Here is a 15906-nt window from a genome sequence, read left to right as displayed (position 1 = left end):
CTGTGAGAGACAGAATGTGAAAAATAAATCCATGAATCCACATGGTAGGATTTGTAAAGAATTTATTCGTAAATCAGGGTGGAAAATAAGTATTTGGTCAATAACAAAAATACAACTCAATACTTTGCAACATAACCTTTGTTGGCAATAACAGAGGTCAAACGTTTACTATAGGTCTTTACCAGGTTTGCACACACAGTAGCTGGTATTTTGGCCCATTCCTCCATGCAGATCTTCTCGAGAGCAGTGATGTTTTGGGGCTGTCGCCGAGTAACACGGACTTTCAACTCCCGCCACAGATTTTCTATGGGGTTGAGGTCTGGAGACTGGCTAGGCCACTCCAGGACTTTCAAATGCTTCTTACGGAGCCACTCCTTTGTTGCCCGGGCGGTGTGTTTTGGATCATTGTCATGTTGGAAGACCCAGCCTCGTTTCATCTTCAAAGTTCTCACTGATGGAAGGAGGTTTTGGCTCAAAATCTCACGATACATGGCCCCATTCATTCTGTCCTTAACACGGATCAGTCGTCCTGTCCCCTTGGCAGAAAAACAGCCCCATAGCATGATGTTTCCACCCCCATGCTTCACAGTAGGTATGGTGTTCTTGGGATGCAACTCAGTATTCTTCTTCCTCCAAACACGACGAGTTGAGTTTATACCAAAAAGTTCTACTTTGGTTTCATCTGACCACATGACATTCTCCCAATCCTCTGCTGTATCATCCATGTGCTCTCTGGCAAACTTCAGACGGGCCTGGACATGCACTGGCTTCAGCAGCGGAACACGTCTGGCACTGCGGGATTTGATTCCCTGCCGTTGTAGTGTGTTACTGATGGTGACCTTTGTTACTTTGGTCCCAGCTCTCTGCAGGTCGTTCACCAGGTCCCCCCGTGTGGTTCTGGGATCTTTGCTCACCGTTCTCATGATCATTTTGACCCCACGGGATGAGATCTTGCGTGGAGCCCCAGATCGAGGGAGATTATCAGTGGTCTTGTATGTCTTCCATTTTCTGATGATTGCTCCCACAGTTGATTTTTTCACACCAAGCTGCTTGCCTATTGTAGATTCACTCTTCCCAGTCTGGTGCAGGTCTACAATACTTTTCCTGGTGTCCTTCGAAAGCTCTTTGGTCTTGGCCATGGCGGCGTTTGGAGTCTGACTGTTTGAGGCTGTGGACAGGTGTCTTTTATACAGGTGATGAGTTCAAACAGGTGCCATTCATACAGGTAACGAGTGGGGGACAGAAAAGCTTCTTACAGAAGACGTTACAGGTCTGTGAGAGCCAGAGATTTTCCTTGTTTGAGGTGACCAAATACTTATTTTCCACCCTAATTTACGAATAAATTCTTTACAAATCCTACCATGTGGATTCATGGACTTTTTTTTCACGTTCTGTCTCTCACAGTTGAAGTGTACCTCTGGTGCAAATTACTGACCTCTGTTAACTTTTGACTGTTTTTGTTTTATACCTTGTGAAGCACTTTGTGATCTTTTATCTAGAAACATGCTATATAAATAAAATTTTACATACTTACTTACATAATTGATTCAACCTGAGTACATTTATTAGAATTGTTTTTATTAGAATTTAGACTGAAATTATGTTTGCATTTCCATCTAACTAATATGATTTTATTGTATTATTATAGCACAAGGTTCAGTTAGCGTTGCAGAACTTCTTTTTTACTTTTACTTGAGTAAAGACATTGAATCACTTCTTTAACTTTTACCAGAATATTATTTTTAAACCATGTCTGCACTTATTTCAGTTGCTCCAGGGGTCTTAACAGCGGATTATCTGCCTCCATGTCCTCCTATCCCAGCATTCTCCTCTGTCACAACAGTCCTCCCTCTCTACATCCATGAACCTCCTCTGAGGTCTTTCTATTCTCCTTGTGCCTAGCAGCTCCATCTTCATCCTCCTTTGTCCAGTGTATCCATTCTTCCTCCTCTGCACGTGCCCAATCTTACCTCACCTCTCTGTATCCAAACTGCTCAAAGTGGGCATCCTACACATTACCATCATATGTCTAACTACATTCTCCTCTAACACCACCTTTTAGATTGCAGTCTCTGCATACAATACAGTCCATCTGTGAGTACCTTCCTCCCTCTTGATGAAGTAAATGTTCACCAAATTTATTTACATCATTTTCTCACAGTGATGCTGTGTATGTCAAAGAATGTGCAAATGTGAAAGACAAAAGCTATGCTTTAAACTGGATCTGGACTGATACATTTAAGCTTCCTGTTCCACAGCCAGATATAGCAAACATGGAAATCAAATTAATTTTGACTGACTGAAAAGATATTTCTTGTGTGTTCTATTCTAGTAGCTGCAGGGGGTAAAAGGTCTGAGCTAACTTTACAGCTGAGCTTCACTGACTGTTGTTAGAAAAGTAGCGCTTACTATAAAACATGGTTTCCTAACAGATAATCTATCAGGCTGAAAACATGCTGGAAATAAACATAGCTGATGTTAAACTGAAACTCTGAACTTTACCTGCTCCTGACCAGGTGATCTGTTCAGCATCAGTTAACGTGGTGATTTAGCTTACTCACACATTCATTTCACTTTGTAGAGACAACGCAGTATTACCAACCTTATGACATCCTCACAGTTTGATTTAAATCAACCAGTCATTCATTCACATGCTGCTGTTTAAAAACATTTTATTGAATCAAAATTTTACACTCAGAATACATCAACATTTCATCTGCCCTTTGACCCCGTCTTTGTCCTCTCTACACGTGGAGCGCCATCATGTTAGCCTGGAGGACTCGGGTGGATTTACCACTTGCTTTAAATATAATTGTACTATATTAACAGATGTGTTAATACTGAAGGGAGCTTTCTGTTTGTTCAGCTCTGACCATGTGACCAATAAAATATCCTCAGGACTTCAGGTGTTTCTTAGCCATCAAAGAGACGACTGGTTCAGGTGAGCCACAGGTGACTTAGCATACAGAAAAGCTGCTCAGTAAGAATGACGACATCACAGATGAGCCCTGTATCACAGCACTGAGCCTGAGATGTGGTTAAGATCTCGGCCTTTGTTTAAACTTTAACCAAGTGAACCTGTGAGGAATGTTAACCCTGTGTCTGATGACATAACAACGTGCAACCCCGACAAATTCAAACAAAGTTTCCTTAAACTGGCCTTGCAAACACAAACACAATTGGCAGCACGGACCATCATTTGGTTACCTTCAGAGTTCCATCCATGAAGCTTCTGCAGACAAGAATCTCAAATCTGATCCAAAGCATCTCTAATATACAAGTCAAAAAAGGCGCTCATACCATCTCAGACATGTCTCTGCATTATTTCTGAAACATGGGGACACAGCAGTGAGCAGTGATGTGAACTCATGTTTCGGGAACTAACTGAATATAATAGTAATATAAACTGATGGAAACAAACTAATGAGAAATAACACTGATCCACATGGCTCTTTCATATGGGTGGGCAGTCAGTCAGGTCGCACAGCACTTGTTGATAAAACTCCAAAAATATTCTGATTCTTTTCAATCTATTTTACACAAGAAAATAAAGACGACCATAAAATCTGACTTCAACATGCATTCAACAGCAACAAAGGCTTCCATTTAAGCTTCAACAAAGAAGAAAAGAACAAGAGTAGAAGAAGAAGACAGATTAATATCAATAACATCTGTGTAATAAAAACACAACCTTTGACCTATCGACTGTTCTCATCTATTGCTGCAACTGAGTCAGTGCTCAGGTGTCACATTGCTATGGTTACTCGAGAGGTCAGAGGTTGGAGTCCAGATTGCCATGGTTCAACAAGGTGATGCCTGGGTCCTCGGTGTGGGGGTCAGAGCTGAGAAATGGCTCAGTTTCCAACTCCAGCAGCGCTGGCAGGTCAGCCCCGCTGTCAGATTCAGACGTTTGGACAGGTGTATACTGAACCAGCTGCTTTCCTGCACCAATCAGAGAGCAGCACAGTGTCATGACATGACAACAGACAGGTGGATGGAGCAGCAACTTACTGAAGGCATGACTCACCCGTTCCGCTTTCTTCACTTCCCTTAGGAGCTTCATCAGACAGCAGCTAGTGGGAAACGGTAACATCAGTGAGACAGGTCTGACATCATCGGCAACAGTACGCTCTTATTTTTGAAACAGCAGACCAAAGAATGTGAAATTTGCAACTCACGTTGTCCAAACTGTCGAGGTCAAAGTCTGCAGGCGAGCCAGATGAACTGAAAAACTAAGCACCCACACACACGCACACACAGTTAGTGACACACAAACACAAGTGATAATAATGTGAGGTGGTAACAAGAAGTCAGACTAACCTCAATAAATGGAACTGTATCCAAGGAGAACGTCTGTGTGTTGAGTATGTTCTGCAGGTTCTCTAAGCCGCTGTCGATAGTATCCACATGATCCAAAAGCTCAGACCTGAGGCACACAGGTGAGACAGGTCTGATGTTAGGTCACATGTCTGCCGTTATTCTACATTTTCCTTTATGTCTGCAGAGATCCAAATAAATACATGATCTGCATCTCAACTGTTCCAGACAGGTGAGCTCAGTTTGAACCTGCCAGTTCTCTGCTGTTAATAATCTTATGCAAAGGCTCCACCCCTCACTGTGGCCACACACAGTATTTCCTGTAGTCAGAACATGCCTGAAACATTTCCTGCTGTGAGCCACCTAAGAAACCTTTTTTGACCTGTTGACCGGATTGCTTACTTCTGCACTTAATATTGACCAAATATAATCAATTAACTATCTCACGACCTCTGACATCTGATCAGCTAAAGAAGCTGATCTGGACCTCACACATTTGACAAGAAGAAAATGCAGAATGTCACCAGAAGACTTCAAAACTTTACAAATATTTACAAATCAATAATTGTTTGTAGAGTTAGTGATTCACTTGTCAGGTTGTGCTGAGAGGAACCGCCAAACATCAGGTGGGAGTCCACCTGCAGAGGGAATGGGGCGTGGTCTGAAGGAAGCACAGGGGTTTTAATGACACACTTGTCCTGCAACAGGACCATCACCTTAAATGTAAGACAAACTGAAACCACACCATGGTTAGTTAAGAGGCTTTCAGATAAGGCAGCGCTGCACTTGCTATTCAAGTGGGCTGAATAGGAGGAGGTTCCTAAACTTGTAGCACAAACTTCAGACTGAGGTCTAACTCGCACACTCCTGACACAAGCTTGCAATCTGCATTCAGCAGAACACTTTCAGTATCCTGTCTGAAAGACACTTTTCAGAAAGACACTCAGAATGTCAAGGTGACGGATGCAGGGGGTGGGGCAGCTGTTCAGGGAAGCTGCAGGTGTTTGTTGGGGCAGTTTCTGGAGAGATGCTGGGGAAGCTGTCAGTAAAGGGTGACGCCTTCCCCAGCGTAAGGGTGGACTGAGGACAGTTTAATAGACAGTCTACTGAGACGGTTTGTTGGGCAGCTCTTTGCAACCTCGAACACAGTTTCAGCTTTAGTCAGAGCAGGGCCACTGTTGGGGAAATACTTGGGCTAACTCTTGGTAAACACTCATAGTTGTTCATTGCAGGTGGTACTAACTCTATTAGAAGTCTCTATGAATGTTTCACAACTGCATACTGGTGTAGTCACACTTACCTGTCAATACAGGCGATGGCTTGACATTTCTTCTGAGGTGCTGTTGTGCTGGGGGCTGTGTTTGCTGTGGTAACAGAGGTGAGTGATTGGGTGGATGAGGCAGAAGACAGGGGGCCAGTGGAGACGGGGCTCATCACCACAATGGGACTGGCTGCTGAGAGAAAGATTTTTATTTACCAGAAATGCTCTGAACAGGAATCAAACTGCTAACCACAAACTTAATGTCTACCAGTGGGAGCACTGCTCGTGGAGGTGACTGGGGTGGGTGGCTCATTCTCCTCTAGGATGGAGTTAATGAAGGTGGTGGGGGAGAAGGGCGTGTCCACTGGTGCAGCCACTTCCTCCAGAACAGGACACACCTCCACCTCTGGACTGGACGGCTCCTCTTTGATATCGACTGATTGGCTCTCTCTGCAAGGAGGTTATGCACTCTGACTTCTGAAGGATCAATCACTTACTGACTAAGCAGGACTAATCTGATCAGTACTCACCCTTGGTCCGTCCAATCACTAGCCAATTCATCTGAACCAGATGTGGCCATGTCTGTGATGTCAGAAATGATGGGTCCTGAAGTCACAGAGGTGTCAGCTGAGAAGAGATTGGCTGCAGCCTGAAATGAAAAACACAAAAGCACAAGTGACCAAGTGAGGACAAAGATCTGCACAGGTAGATATGAAGAGTCTAGTTTTCAAAGCTAAAGCTAGACAATCAGCTAATGTCACTCTGAAAGATAATCACCGCTGACTGTGCAGCTCTGAGTGAAAGATGTAAATCAGAGACAAGTTACCTGCTCCAATGAGAAGGGACGGCTATATTTGGGCATTGAGTGGGTGTTGCCAGAGTCGTTGAGCATCAGAGGACTGCAGAGAGAGTTAAAATGAATAAACGAAAATGCAAAACATGTAGCAGCTTAGGCTGCTGCCCCTGCGACTCGGCCTCGGATAAAGCGGATGAAGATGGATGGATGGCAAAACATGTACAGACGAAACTGAATTTAAGGTCAGGTATGAGAGGGAAATGGAACTGGTACTTCAAAATAAAAGCAAAAGTCAGAAATTTGGGCAGTTGGATCCTCATTTTATCACCTGGGAACATTTTCTTGAAAATGTTCTTAGCAGAGAAAATCTCACAGCATCCAATCTGCACTTTGAAATTATCTAGTGTCTAAGTCACAATTGTAACATTTTGTGGTGTACAGTGTAGCATTTGTTGTAGTATCTATGGTATCAAAAAAACACTTGCATCTTCCTCTTGACTCCTAGCAGTCTGTTGGACTGAATGAGAGACACCAGGAACTGTATGAGCTGGAGAGAGAGAAAGACAGGCAGAGAGTTCATTAATGTTAAGATAATGTCTGACAACTATGTGGCATCACTCTCCCCTGAGGTTTTCATATTTTTAGAGGGATCACATCAGGTGTATTCTTACAGAGTTCTGCTAATTGGAAAGGTGTGGACAGTGAGAACAGGTACCTTGTTGACAACTTTCTGCTGCTGAGTGTGTTTCTGTCTCAGACTGGCCACCTCTCTCCACAGAGCCTCGTTCTCACTGAAATACAAAATCAGCCTTTAGTCAACACTGCCGAGTGGTTTCTAGCCCCGATTCTGGTTTGGTACTTACTGTTTCATTGTGACGATCCTGGAGTCGATGGTTTCTTGTTTTCCCTTCATCAACTGGACATCGTTCAGGATCTTATTCACTTCCTCTGCTGAGATTTTCGCATCATCCTGACGCACTGATGACACCTGTTCCAATCACAGCATACCGTTACCAAGGAGATGGACAGGACAGGTCAGATTGGGTTCTGAGTTCGTAGTACCACATGCACAGCGATAGATTAAAGGCCACTCTGACCCCACATTAAGGGGGCTATACAAAGTATTTATGATTGATTAGCTGTATCCTGTGATGTCACACAGCACTCTGAATCATCACCTTTCAGAGGAAGTCCAGCAGAGTCTGCCTTTAGTCTATCACCTGTCTGCATTTTTAGGTATTCTCTGGTGTGTGAGGCACTACATACGTTGGTGACTTTGCGTTTGATGTTCTCCAGCAGATGTTCTTGTCCTCTGATGAAGAATGGGTGCTGAAACTCTGTGTCATCTCTCTCTGGTTTCACCAGACCACCCTGCTCAATGTGCACCACCTTACGGAAACCATCTGAGAGAAGTACCATTACACCATCAATAAAGGATGTGGACACCATCAATACAATGCTACACTTGCTAATATCACAGCTGCTCTTTCTGGCTCTTCCATAGTCCAGATGCCTTTGCATGCACAGTGCTAGAGGTGGAGCATGCACAGGTGGGCCTGTCCTTTTCTTCTATCCTACTTTTTATAAAGATGGTTCTGCTGAGTGTTGAGAAAAGTTCAGCTTTTCAGCATACCAGTCAACTAGCACTTCTTCAGTGACATGGAGAAAAAGAAGTTGCTCATGCACAAAGATCATCATGATGAACGATCAGTTGATATACACAAACCGGTACCTCCAGCGCACAGACCAGTACCGGTCTGTGAGTCGTTTGGTACCGGACCACGAGAGTTGAGGCTCAGGTGTGAAATTTGTGGTTTTTATCCGTTTTTATCGTTAACTCTGTTTCCCTGGGTCTTTTCCCATGTGTTATGAATAAATGTTCTTTTTTGGGGGGTACCGATACTCGTTTTATTTGTTGTATTTATCCACAACACCTTTAAAACCAGTCCGTGAAAATATTGTCGGACATAAACTAGTCTGTGGCGCAACAAAGGTTGGGGAGCACTGGCTTAGCTCATTAACTGCTATCTTCTCATTAACTGCTATGTTAACTGCAGGCTACCTTGCCTTGTGATGACTGGTTGTTGCTGCTATGATAATTACAGCAGCAAAGAAAACCCGCTAAACACCAGACATTTCACTCATATCTCAATGTTTCTTCACAAAGCACACCTGATTGGGTGAATCTTCTTTCCCAAAAAATAAATCAATGAAAAAAAACCAAAAAAAACAACCAGTGGTGATAGCCCCACCTCTGAACAAGCTACCATTCAGAGGTGGGGCTAACACACTGATGATTCCTTGCTGGTTACTCACACATGTTGAGTTGGCGGATAAAAGAGGCCATGTTGTTGTGCTTGAAGAACTTTGGGAGAACTTCTTTGGAAAACCGCCCCTGGTCGAACACATGGAAACTGGTACCACTCTTATACAACAGGAGAAAAAGAAAAAGAATCTGTATTATTGTGGTGGCTGTGATTCAGGATGCAAAGCAGGTCATCTGTTAATCAGAAGGTTAGTGGTTTAATTCCTCTCTGCTCCATTCCTTGGGCCACAAACTGAACCCTGAGGTCCGGGTGCTCTTCGATGCGTTCATTAGTGTGTGACTGTTCGACAGAAAGCGCGCAGGTTGAAAAAAGTGTCGCATGAATGTGTGTAAATGAGACATGGTGTATAAAGCACTTTGAGTACTTGAGTATTAAGGAATGTATAAGAACCACTCCATTTACCTTATAATCAACCGATAAAAACAGAGACTATATACGCTCTTACGCTCTCAGGAATCTCCAGGAATAGATCTGAAAGTCAGAGCACACTGCTAACACTTTAATCTCAGCTGTCTGCTCTCCTGCAGACTGTGTCTGACCAGCTCACAGTTTATTGATTATTTCAACATTTTGGTTTTTTTGCACATCAGGCACTGATGAATAGATTACTGATTGGAACTCTTATTTAAACAGAACACACACACACTGCAGATGAAAGTGAACTCTTTATTTGGATCATCTATCCATGGAAGAAAAACAACGATATAAAGAGAACCCATTAATTTTGGGGACTTGTGATCCATATCCTGCCGCGGAAGCTTTATGTAAAGGAGGTGAAGAACAAGAAAATGTTTGTTGTTAAAGCAAAAGTAAGCGCTACATAGCTAGCTTAATTATGACAACCTCAATCAGGATTTTTTTTTCTTAAGTATTTTTAATGATCTTTAGGCATAAAAAAAATATCTTGCAACTTCATTTCTTAAACATGTATTTTTCAAATAGTTTTTTACATGTCCACTTAGGTGGACATTTGGAATGGGTGGCAGGGTATGGGGTGACACATCAGTGTCCAGTGTAGTGGTTTATGTGCAAGTATACCATCAACTCTGACACAAATACAAGAAAACAGCCTTTGAATAGGTGTCCACTGTAGTGAGCACTGTGCGTGAAAGGGTTAAACACAAACTACCAAATGTAAATCTTACATTTTGTTGACTTGGATATTTACAGTGTAGTTCCAGAAAAGTTCAGGTAGTATTAACTTGTCACAATAATATCATGTCATAACAGTAAAGTTGACCGAGTATTTTTCTAATGCCAGTTAAATCATTCCTGCACTGCACAGCCAGGGTTGTTGTGAAAAGCAGATGTAGCCAGTAAGAGTTAGGAGGTGTGCTTACATGTTGGTGCCATAATCAAAACTCCTCTCTGGCAGTTGTAAATAAATGTTGATTACTGCATCTGATAGCACAGCAACTATCTGGCACTTTGGTTTCTAGTTAAACTAGGAGACGTTCACAGGGAGGCTGGAGAGCAAAGGACCGCAGTATTGTTTTTGCCATCTAGGTGGGGGTGTGGCAGTAATGAAAACCGTGGATTAAAGGTTCATTTTCCTTTTTAAACTACACTAGGAAATTACACTTGAGAATCTTTAATCTGGTGTTACATGACCTTCAGCTGTGGGCGAAGCCTAATAGTTATGCAATTAAAAAAAACAAATAAACAAAAAAAAAAACCCACCTAAAAATCAGGAAAATAAAGATGGAGACCTCTTGGTGATAAGTGACTGATTTCAGTGCAACTGGTAGTTAACACCTGCAGCTGTACATTGTGTGGGCTATGACACTACAGTGACATCAGCTTATTTGAATTCAGGCTTTATGCCAATCACCAAAACAGCTGCTGGGATCTGTTTGTCAGAAAAACAACCGTCAACTGATCATTTACTGACTAGCTGATGATGTCTGAAATCATTTGACCTCTGACGTGAGATCTGTTAGCCTTAATAGCTCACTGAAGCCAAGCTAACTGAGCTGACCTCTTTTCCTTAGTCAGTAAATAAAGTTTGTCAACAAACCTGTCTGCATTCCAGTTTAAATAAAGTTGTGTCTGTTTCTGCAGTGTAATTAAAGTTAAACTTGTCTGCGTTAGCTGTTAGCTATTAACGTGCGTACCGGACTCCAACAGATGAGCGGGTCGGTGTCCGGGTCCTCCACCAGGGTCCACAATTTGGTCAGGAAGGCCGGGACGTTCCCGCTGCTCAGCACCGCCCCCCCTCCTCCGGGATATTCCATCTGAGAGACGAAAATCGAGCACACACCTGAGCTAACGACGCTAACTGCTAGCTGCGTCAGAAAGAAAACAACGAACTACGACTCGGGTCCTTGATCTGACTCGGACCGTGCCTGTTTGGTCCCGCTGCTGAACTCAGAGTTCCCCGCGGGGCTGCAAACAGACGTCCTGAACTTTATTTCACTTAGAGCAGCGACAACTCCGCAAATCCGATAAAACACAACTGCGCAGATAGCTGCCCAGCGCGGTCTGATGGCGTCAGCACAATACGTAACCCTAAAGTTCTGTCGCGCTGTGATGTGATGTGCAGTAATGCGGATTATTATTATTATTATTATTTTAACTTCATTAGCAATTCAAACATTACAGATATAAATGAGCAAAAGACAATGTCAGGGGGTTTCGTGTAATAACAATTAGACACAGGCTAATCACAAGATACCAAACAAGGAGCATAAATTTATAGTTTTATTGCTTTTATATTATGAGAATGTTGTATAGTTTTAAAATATTGTCTGGTTTCATTTATAAAGCATTGAAAAGACGGTTTTGCATTAGAAATTTTGGATTCATGTATATGAAATTTAGCCATTAAGATTAGTAAATTAATCAAATGAAATGTGTTTGACCTATTTGCAGGGCAATCAAAAAAGCCAAACAATATTTTTCCGTAACAAAGATAAGATAAAAGAAACAACAAAAGCACAAACATCTTGCCAGAAAAGATTAGCGCATAAGTAGGATCAAAATAAGAGAGAAATATCTTTCTTCTAACAGTTAAAAAAAAATAACAGTTAGCATCAATGTCTTTTTATATCGTACAAGAAAGGTTCTGGTGGGTTAAAAACTATGAATATTTTTAAAAGATATTTCCTTTAATTTCTTGGTTAACAGGAATTTCAATGGTGTGGTCCAAATTTTCTTCCATTCCAGGTCCTAGTATAAATTATTCCAGTAAGCAACAACCATTGGGACACAAGTTCTGTCTTTCTGAAACAGAGTTCTTATGCCAGGGTTGTTTTTCTTCTTTATAGTGGGAAAATAGATCTGTGTAACAGAGGTAACAGGATATGTATGTGTGTATCTATCTATCTATCTATCTATCTATCTATCTATCTATCTATCTATCTATCTATCTATCTATCTATCTATCTATCTATCTATCATATATATATATATATATATATATATATATATATCTTTATCTACATATATATATATATATAATTATATATATATATAAAGATATATATGTAGATAAAGATATATATATATATAATTATATATATATATATATAGATAAAGATATATATGTAGATAAAGATATATATATATATATATATATATATATATATATATATATATATATATATATATATAGATAGATAGATAGATAGATAGATAGATAGATAGATAGATAGATAGATAGATAGATAGATAGATATAGATATATATCTTTATCTACATATAGATATAGTTCCAAATATAGTATCTGTGCAGAGAAAAGTTGTGTTTATAAAGCAACGACCAGGAAAGAAGCATCTGGTCGTTGGCAAAGTTGGACAGTTTTAAGGGGTTTTATCAATACTGTAATTACAAGATAAAACAAAGACTAAAATTTATTTATTTATTTTTTAATTTGGAATAAAGTTCCAAATTGATGTTGGGTTCCTGAGAAATTGTTTGATCCAGTTTACTTTAAACACATTGTTTACTGTAGAAAAGTCAAGAAAGTTTATTCCACCATGTTGGTATGAGTTGGATAAACTGCTCCCTTAATATAATGTATTGTATTCTTATAAAGGAGTCTGTCAATATCCACCAGGGTTTCTGTATTTACATCAAGAGACAAAGCAGCATAAGTCAATCGAGATAATCCCTCCGCTTTGGTGTGTAAAACTGAAAAGCCTTTCAGAGATAAATCCTGTTGGAGCCAAGAATTTAGTTTTTTGTTGTGTTTTATGTCAAACTGGATTGAAATTGAAGAAGTATCTGGTGGTTTGACTTTTATTAATTACCAAGGTAAGTGATCGACTCTTTCACTGGAATGCCAGCAATAGAGGGACTGGTAGAGTTTCTGAGGGCAAGCAGTTCACATTTACCGATGTTTAAGTGGAGTGCTGAAGCTACAGAAAAAGCATCAGTTGTGTTAATGTTTATCTGCACCTGTGAAGCACTTTTTAAAAAGAGGGTGGCATCATCAGTAAGCTGACTAATGAATTTTTCTTTTCTGCAATTGTAATGCCTTTCAGGGGACTACGTTTAATATAGTCAGAGAGGAGCTGAGCACAGATGAGAAACAAATATAGGGAGATGGGGCAACCTCGCCTGATACTACGGTTCAACTTAAACCTAAAGGATGTACCGGCATGTAATTTGATGGAACAATTAGCATTTTTGTACATTGTTTAAATAACATTCTGAACATAAGGGCCAAAATAAGATGAGTGTTGTTTGCCTTCTTCTAACCACCATCTATCTCCTTGATCTCATAAAGCCTCCCGCATTCAATTTATAAATGTCATTTAATTTATTCTGTTGCAAAACAAAATCAATCTCATCATCTTCCGATCGGTTCTGGAGCAGTTATCCTTGTAACTACATTAATTCCTTCAGTTTTCCTTTGTTTTGCTGTTGAAAAGCCATACTCAAATATTTAGCGGCTTCAAATTTGAAAAGCTCCCAGTTTTGACAGTAAACATGACTGGCTAGGGATTTATCCCAGAAACATTTAATCAATACCAGAATATCTTCAATCCCTGTCTCATGTTTTAGAAGGGAATTATTACGTTTCTAGTAGCAGCTCCTACGCGCTTGGGCAGCATGAAGACTTAAAGAAACCTGAAGTGATACCGCTTTGTGTTCTGTAAGTGGAGTTGGCATTATATTGACTATTATGTTATTCTTATCTAAGCAATCAGGGACTAACCAGAAATCAATACAGGATTTAGAAGAGCTGGATTTATTATTCCATGTACAGTTTGGCTTTAGGGTTCTTAACTCTCCAAATGTCTATTAAAAGAATTTTTTGCATAAATGTATTTATAGCAGAGTTATTTGAGCAAGGTGGGCATCTGTCTAAGGAAGGATCTATTATATTAAAGTCACCTCACACTAGTAACAGAAGATTAGGGTATTTGATAATCAGAACAAAAAGCATGTTTCTGGGGCGTCCAACAAAAAGTATTTTTCTGACTGGCAAGAAGAAAGACATTATCAACACTGATGGTAAATTCTAACACATAATGACCTACTGGGGTATACTTCAGAGTGTATAACATTCTCATTAAATTTGTTCTTTTTTTTTTTCAACTTTAATTTTTATTAGTTTTAGTTAACATTGAAAACGATACAGTAAAGAAAATTACAAACAAACGAACATATATGCAGTCTGGAGTTTACATTTCTTTTTCCACCTATCAAATTTCTTTTTATGGTGTGTTTTTGGTGCCACTTCGGAATGCTTTCCACTTCCTCCATTGTCTATCTTTACATCCCATCAGTCTAATATTGAATGTGATTTTTTTCCATCTCTGAGATACCCTCTACAATCCTAATCCAATCTTGTTGAGTAGGAGGGTCTGGGTGTAACCACTTCTTTGTGATTGCTTTTTTAGTTCCGGCTAGAATTATTTTTACCAGATATAAGTCCTCCTTTTGTATCTGTTCCTTTGTTTCCAAGGTACATCACTTGACAGGTGTTTAGGAGTGCATAACCCAGATTATTATCTATGGTCATTTTAAGGTCTTCCCAATACTTTTTAATTTTTATGCACTTCCAGGATACATGTGAATGATCTGCTTCTGTTTCTCCACACAGTCTCCAACATTTCTGTGGACTTGAGATCTGTTTACTTTTTATTTTGGATGTAATGAAAAAACGCATCAAATTTTTCCAGCAAAATTCCCTCCACAACGGCGAATTCGTTGTGCTGTGTTGTATTTCACACATACTAACCCATTCCTTCTCTGTTATAGTTATGGCAAGTTCAGCTTCCCATTTCTTTTTAAGGTAAAAGGTTGTGTCCTGTCTATCTTCTTCTAATGATCTGTAGAAGGTGGAAATTGCTTTGAATCGTTTTTGTTCATAGCAGTTATTTACTAGTCCAATTACACCCAATGGTTCTTCAAGCCATTCAGTCTTTATTTGCTTTGCACAATAGTCCCTTACTTGCAAGTATCTAAAAAAAAATCTCTATTTTCCAATTTGTATTTATTTTTTAGTTGTTGGAAACTCATTAATGTTCCATTTTACATTAGAGTAAAAACTGCTGTAATCCCTTTTAACTCCCATCGTTTGAATGTTTGGTCCAATTGTCCCGGCTTAAATTTTTTATCGTGTCTAAACCATCTCAGCAAAAATAATTGTTCTTTTAACTGATGTTTTTCTATTACTGTGTGTCTAATGTAAATTTCACAATTTGATTCATTCTACTTTTGTAAGAGGTCATTGTTTGTCAGAGATAAAAATTTGAATTTTGTTTCCCTCATTTTCTTTCTCAATTTCCTTCCACCGTGCCTCATAATCTGGTCTACACCAACAAACAAGAGGTCTAAATTGGGCTGCGTGAAAGTATTCCCTTAGGTTAGGCAAAGCCATCCCTCCCTTACACTTCGGGAGTTGAAATGTTGTTAACCTTGTTCTGGGCTTCTTCCCATCCCATATAAACCTTGACATCATCTTATCCCATATTTTAAATTTACTTTGAGGTATAGAAAGTGGGAGTGATTGAAACATGTAAAGCAATCTTGGGAGAACGTTCATCTTTATTATTTGGATTCTAGAGTAAAAAATTTGTAGGTATTGTTGACCACCGTTCTAAGTCTCTTTTGTTACCCTCCACCTGATTGTAGTTTGTGTCAAACATAGCAGATAATGATTCTGTCAAGGTTACGCCCAAGAATATTTCATGGTGTTCAAGTGCCACTTTAGTTTATATTCATCTCTAATCTTTTGAGAAGGTGTGTATTTG

The 15906-nt window shown here is 40.0% G+C and overlaps 2 protein-coding genes across 4 annotated transcripts in view; both read right to left on the bottom strand.

Annotated features, from left to right (window-relative positions):
• LOC113014589 (ubiquitin carboxyl-terminal hydrolase 29-like) overlaps positions 1-15906 on the bottom strand; it is a 264900-nt gene that overhangs the window by 101968 nt on the left and 147026 nt on the right. The window lies entirely within an intron of this gene.
• hsf1 (heat shock transcription factor 1) lies at positions 2656-11205 on the bottom strand. 3 transcript variants are annotated; one of them, XM_026156230.1, is made up of 15 exons: positions 10816-11205; positions 8691-8799; positions 7641-7777; positions 7238-7362; positions 7090-7165; positions 6860-6921; positions 6405-6477; positions 6109-6227; positions 5847-6028; positions 5618-5771; positions 4907-4978; positions 4321-4426; positions 4179-4232; positions 4028-4073; positions 2656-3942 (listed from the first exon to the last, which is right to left on the bottom strand). In XM_026156230.1, exons 1-15 carry the CDS (start codon positions 10933-10935, stop codon positions 3773-3775), a joined length of 1605 nt encoding a protein of 534 aa, XP_026012015.1. In that variant the 5' UTR covers positions 10936-11205; the 3' UTR covers positions 2656-3772. The 3 variants fall into 3 exon arrangements, with proteins under 3 accessions (XP_026012015.1, XP_026012016.1, XP_026012017.1); XM_026156231.1 differs by having other exon boundaries at positions 5618-5768; XM_026156232.1 differs by lacking the exon at positions 4907-4978.

This window comes from Astatotilapia calliptera, chromosome 22 (assembly GCF_900246225.1).
Source record: "Astatotilapia calliptera chromosome 22, fAstCal1.2, whole genome shotgun sequence".
Classification (NCBI taxonomy): domain Eukaryota; kingdom Metazoa; phylum Chordata; class Actinopteri; order Cichliformes; family Cichlidae; genus Astatotilapia; species Astatotilapia calliptera.
The sequence above is the reverse complement of the archived record's forward strand: the minus strand, read 5'-3'. Positions and strand labels throughout refer to the sequence as shown.

Coding starts and splice junctions, on each gene's coding strand:
- hsf1 (XM_026156230.1), bottom strand. CDS start 10,935: ATGGAATATCCCGGAGGAGGGGGGGCGGTGCTGAGCAGCGGGAACGTC. Junction 7,363..7,640: donor TCAAACGCAAAGTCACCAAC/GTATGTAGTGCC, acceptor TGATTGGAACAG/GTGTCATCAGTGCGTCAGGA. Junction 5,772..5,846: donor CACGAGCAGTGCTCCCACTG/GTAGACATTAAG, acceptor TCTTTCTCTCAG/CAGCCAGTCCCATTGTGGTG.